The 6020-nt window shown below is 46.0% G+C and overlaps 1 protein-coding gene across 2 annotated transcripts in view; it reads right to left on the reverse strand.

The window, feature by feature from the left end:
* Positions 1-4232: 4232 nt before the first annotated feature.
* Positions 4233-6020, reverse strand: part of TP63 (tumor protein p63) — a 20752-nt gene continuing 18964 nt past the window's right edge. For both annotated transcript variants that reach the window (XM_009694868.1, XM_009694869.1), the window contains exon 10: positions 4233-4945. In XM_009694868.1, coding sequence (XP_009693170.1) covers positions 4649-4945 — 297 coding nt within the window. In that variant the 3' untranslated portion in view covers positions 4233-4648. The remainder of the gene's footprint in view (positions 4946-6020) is intronic.

Consider the following 6020-nt stretch of genomic DNA (forward strand, 5'->3'; position numbering starts at 1 on the left):
TCCCATGGAGCAGACCACGCAGGGGAGCTCTGCAGGGCATGGCGTAGCTCCTCACTGACCTTCACACAGCAGTTGATACAAGCTACACATTTTATAGATCAGTTAATCAAAAGGCCAAACAGCCCAAGTTCGCATTTGGTGCTAGGGCTGGGCTGCCCACATGGTTTGCCCACTGAGAAACAACTTGCAAAGAGGCAGAGCAGGAGGCCAGGTCTTGCAATCCTCCCACGGCAGTGCAGGCAGCCACTCTCCCATTAGGAAGGAAGGGGTTTCTGCTAAGCCAAACAGGACAGGAAGAATGTGATGAGCAAGACACCCTTCACAGGCTCCACTCGGACGGACGTTTGCCAAGTTTTGTTGTGTCAGGATGAGTTTCATTCCAGGGGACTGCTAGCTTCAGCACACTTAGAACTAACAAGCACAGAAGGGCATGCACGTCTTCAGAGGTCCACCCAGGCTTGCAAAACACAGCTGGAAGCTTGTGATGGATCCCTGCCCTGAAAACTTCATGCCTGCATATGAAGCATCCCAATATCCAAAGACAAAATTCCAATGGGTACAGGTGGAGGGCAAAAGGGAGAGTGCCAGCTTGGGATTCTTCAGCACTGAAACCCCTGCTGTAACATAAGCAATGCAGAAGTTCCCTACTCTGGCAGTGGATCACAGCAGACAGCAATTGCAACCATCAGCAAACATATTTCAAGCCTACCTGGTTAGTGGAAACTGAAATCCTATTTTACCTGATCCAGTTTGCTCATCTAGAGGCAAAGAGTCCATCAGCTGAAACAGCAAGTTCTTGCAGCCATTGTAGTAGCACTTCTCTTTTTGAGGGCAACGTGCTAATTTTTAACACCACATTCAAGCAATCCCTGACTGCCAGAGTGCAGCCAGGGCACTGATGCCTCTGAATATTGATACCCAGAGACAACTGCTTCTCTAATCCTTCGGCAAAAGGGCAAAGACAGTGATCAGAACCAAAGAAATGAGACAGGCATTCCCTACCCTAATGATAAACGTGAAACTAATGACCAAGGGAAGCCATGGCCTTTTCTTCTTCTGAGATCTTTGTGGGTTTTTTTGGATTCTCCCCCAAGAATCTTCCCCAACCATAACCCACGAAAACTGTAAGAGACAGACATGGGGTCCCATATAGAAACCACTGATGAAGCCGGGCTGTTAATGTGGTGGCCCATGGACAGACTGAAGCCCTTGACTGATGGGGGCCACTTCATCACTTTCAGGACAGCCACCCCACTGGCTCTGAGCTGCTCTTCTTTCAAATCCTTGGAAGAATTGAGATGTAAAGGAAAAGGAAACGGCTTTGGTAGGAGAGAAGATGCATGGGGTGGTGCACAAAGTTAAATAAGGAAGGCAAACCTCCCAAAGCTCCAAGGGGGATGGTGGAGATGGCTGTGCAAGGCTATTTCACAAGGTAGGAATGGGCAGCACTGACCCTGCCTGCTCAAAGCACACATTCCCTCCCCCCGGCCAGGGCACACAGCACTTACAGCTCCATCGTGTTTGAGCAGGACATTGAACACGGGGCACTTCCCAGTGCCCTGCTCAGAAAGAGAATAAACCTGATAAAAGTGCAAAAGAAGAGCCATGCAAACAATGCAAGAGCCAGACGACTTCACAGTTCAGCAAGAGGCTTACAAGGGCTGCCCCATTCGATCTGTCAGAAAGAAGGCAGATGGGTGTGTGATGGCACCTTATAACACACCCTTGTGACACGGATAGTGTGGGGATCAGAAAACTACACATGTGGGCAAAAGTGACACTAAGCCCCAGCTGCTCAGAGGAGGAAGCAGCAGCAAAGACTCCTCCTCATTTCCAAGGTGGCGCACAAGCAAGAAAAGAAGTTGTTCGGTAATTCAGTGTCATTTTCAGTTTGGCTTTTATTTTCATCGACTTCAACAACAAGGTGTTCCAAAACACACACAGGTCTTGATGCAGGCAACACTGTCATTGCTACAAGCATTGGCAGATTCTCAGCTCAATTAACCCATACACTTTGATGTACCAAAACAAAACAAAAAAATCACAGCTCTACAGGGGAGGGTAAAAGCTACAGCAGTTCAAACTCACTTGAAGATTCCAGTTACACAGAAGTGGGCTTCATAGTGGTATACAGTAGAAAGAAGGTTTTCACAGCATATATTTTAATCATTAGTGATGCAGCAGAAAAGCTCCATCTCACTGCTGAGTTGAAAAGCAGATACTGAAGTTCTTGCACCCAGACCCTGGGCACAGCACTAACTGCATTAATCTTTAGTCAGAAGCTTCCTAATTCCTAAAATGACAGTATTTTTGCATCATTATTTGTACAACACTGAAGCAGCTCAGAAGGATTACACAATGAAGATACAAAACCTTGGAGGTGAGAAGGGCACACCCTAATTCACCTCCAGGAATTTGCAAAGTACCTGCACTAACACTTTCCCCACACTAACACTGCCCCGCTGAATTAATTCTTGCGTCAAGTCAAGAGCAGGATGACTTGCTTCTTGTGTAGCATATAGGATAAAAAAAAAAAAAAAAAAAAAAAGACACATACCAAGTTTTCACACTGAGCATGTTAAATAGTTTGAAATCTAGGACACTGCTCTTTGAAGTGTTACAAAATAAAATGATAAAACAGGCTTTCAGTAGCTGCCCCGTCCCCCCTCAACTGCAAAGTAACACAGGAATCTCAGTATGAAAAATACAAATATATTTGTCCAGTGATGAGTCATTTGTTACAAGGTATACTGTAAGCATTCTGCACAAAAATAATAATTAAAAAAAATGAAAAAACAAATAACATGGTATTGTGGTTCTGTCAGACCCGGTAGCCCAAGAAGAAATAAAAATTGGCATGTTATGCTGTAGGAAACAAAAATTACACGTACAAAAAAAAATATTTATATATACACACTTTACAGGGTAACGATCTTGCATTACCATTTAGAGCTATCCAAAATAGGCTTGCACAGTTATCAAAAGGCAGTCTTCGAATGTAACACAGGCCCAGCACAAGACAGATGGAGGAGGATGCTAACAATATCGGACTTAAATGAAATACATGGCACACAGCAGGGCCCAGAAATCAGCCACTGCATTGAAACGAGATCATTTGGTTGTAGCAAGGTAGGATGAGAAGTCACTTAAGCTGTTCTTTTTGTCTTTCCCAGCCAAAAAATGTCAGGCTTACTGTTAAAAAGAGCAAGCCAACTTGAAAGCAGCTGTGCTGAGCTGAGCTCCTCAGTTTAGGTTTGTTTTGTATGCGTTAGTCTCACTACCTTGGCAAATATAAATGTGAAAACACACACTCTGTTCAGTTACTCGTCCACAGGATCACTGCCAGTCAGAGGAAATGCCTCAGAGCACAGCTGCTGTAGAACCAATAAAGAAAAAACAGAGAAAAAAAAAAATCAATTTCTCACGTAAACATGACTTTTCGCATTAGCAACACTCATATTACCAGGAACTGGTCCTTGTTTTAAGGCAGTTGGAAATGTCTTTTTTTAATCTCCACTTCTAGTTGCTCATCACTTAGTCTATAGTCACCAGCAACAAACCACAACAGGCTCCAGTCTATTACAGATATATCTGAAGATGGTTCTACTTTACTTCGCAGGAAACCAGTCTAGCATGGTCTAAATAAAAGATTGTCTGGGTTTAGGATAGCTGAAGCCCTACAAATCAGTGTGCAGCTCTCAGTTGGTCCTCTGTTCAACTGGAGGGTAGGCAGGCAAATCCTTATGCTAAGCTAACCAGGCTGCGTATGTGGCAAAGTCTAATTCTCTAGCTTAAATGTCAGTAGTAGCACAAAATGGCTAAAGGTTGGGTGCAGGGCAGAATTCAAGAGTGACTGGCGGCTGCATTTGCATTTACATCCTGAAACAAGCAAACCAGGACACACACACGAATGTAAATTCAAAACAAGAAGAGACAGCAGGTTTGGTTTCACCCAGAAAAGGCGAAGGAAAAGGAAAAAAATGGGTTACAAGTGGTTGTAAGTGCTGGCCTGCCCAGCAAAGTGCATGTGCTGTCTCCGCTGGAGAATATCACACATGAACAGAGCACTCAGCTCCGTGGGAAGAGGCTGTTTAAGTGCAACATTCAGCAGACCGATTCCCATTTATTTTTCAGATGAACTGCCAGTTCAGTGTTTGGTGGCTTTGGGGTTTTTTTGCATTTGTTTTTGGGGTTGTGGATTTGTTTGGTTTTGGTGGGGGTTTTTTTGTTTCTTTTTAAAATTTTATTTTAACCTTCCTGCTTTTCAAAGCTGGATGGATGGATGAGAGAGACAAGTTTGCAGGTCAGGACACCCACAAGGTGCATGAGGATTCAAGAGTCGAGAAAAGAGGCCCTCTCCCCAAAGGAAAACACAAAACAAGAACACCACCTTCTCAAGAAGGTCAACAGTTTTCAAGGAAATACCACCCGCCTTCCCTCTTTGCTCAGCTCTTCCCCTTGCAAGAGCTGGGGTGGAGGTTGCCATCCAGAAGTATGACCTAGACAGCATCAAGGGCATAACCTAGCATGAGTGAGCAAGAAGGTTCCCTCCGCCCTTTGTCCAGGGGTGCAGTACCAAGCAGAAGGAAGACAAATGAAGGGCTGAGCAGTTTGTGGCCAAGGCAGGGTGGAGCGGGGTCCGCGGGGCTCACTCCCCTTCCTCCTTGATGCGTTGCTGTTTGTTACGCCGGGCATCCATATCGAAGTTGAAGTCGTTCCACTCATCGCGGGGAGGGAAGGAAATGGTCTGCCGGAGCGTGAAGCGGACCGCGTCGATGACCCGCTCCCCCCGGGTCTCGCTGGAGCCCACGCTGACAGTGGAGGCGCCGCTGGGGGTGCGCAGGAGGTGGGGAGGGGAGGAGAAGTCATGGAGCTGCCGGTGGTCCAGGATGCCCTTCCAGATGGCATGGCGGAACTGCTCCGGGATCTTGAGGCTCACCAGATCCTGCAAGGCAAGGTGGAGGGCTTAACAGGGCAATCCCTGGGCAAGCTGGGCTCCAGGAGTAGATGCAGCCTTTGGGCCACGCTGCAAATGCCTATTAACCAACAAAGCTGCTAAAATCCAGGTGGCCATGATGCACTGTAGAAGACAAACCACTAGTCCTGAACAAGCATGTGTAGCCATGAGGCAGCAAGGACTAATGACACAAGGTCTGTTCTGAAGTTACACAAAACACACTTTCATGCATCAGATATGGTGACCTAAAGCTAGATGTTTAACCGGACTGCAAGGCCTCCAAGACAACCTCAGGGAGATCTGCTGGTTGTCTATGGTGGGGGATGAGGGGTTGTAGAAGTTCAATGGCTTTGAAAACTTCCATGTTTATTTCAAAGTCTGCAAAAGTATTTTAGAATCCAAGTCTGAGCTCCAGTATTCAAAGCTCTGGGCCTTACTCTATAGGAACTGCCTTAATTACTTGAACATAACAGACATATAATCTTAGAAAACTTGGACTTTGAGGCCCCATCATGTCTGGTGCAGTACCTGAGGGCAGCATTACCTAAACTCTGGGAAATGTGATATCAGCTTCTGAAAAAATTAGCAACCAGCTTTGGTTAATTTGGGTCAGCTTTTCTAATTACAGCAGCAGCAGAAGGAAGGTAGTCCACGCTAGAAAGCAAAAGCACCACAGCCTTGCAAAGTCTTGGGGCAAAAAAACGGGACAGCCAGCTCAGAGGAGAGCAACGGCGCAGGAAAAGCAGCAGCAATCCTGCAGCAAAAGCCATGCAAGAGAAAAAAAAAAAAAAACAAAAAAACACAACACACCAAAAAACAAACAACAAACCAACCCAAAAACCAGGGCTGAGATATCAGTGGCAAGGTAAGGTCAGAAAACAGAAGCAGGGATGGAAAAATGCAGACCACTCCTGGACAGCCTACTTGTCTGCAGGCAAGTGAGGTGTTTCAGAACAGTGTAAACTGAAACCAAGCCTTGCAGAATTAACAGGAGTGTGGGCTGGGGCCACTTTGGGGGCTAAAACAGAGTGGTGGGGAGAGGGAGACACTCTTTATCTGTGCC

The sequence above is a fragment of the Cariama cristata genome, unplaced genomic scaffold, assembly GCF_000690535.1.
Source record: "Cariama cristata isolate BGI_N322 unplaced genomic scaffold, ASM69053v1 scaffold32432, whole genome shotgun sequence".
Lineage (NCBI taxonomy): Eukaryota > Metazoa > Chordata > Aves > Cariamiformes > Cariamidae > Cariama > Cariama cristata.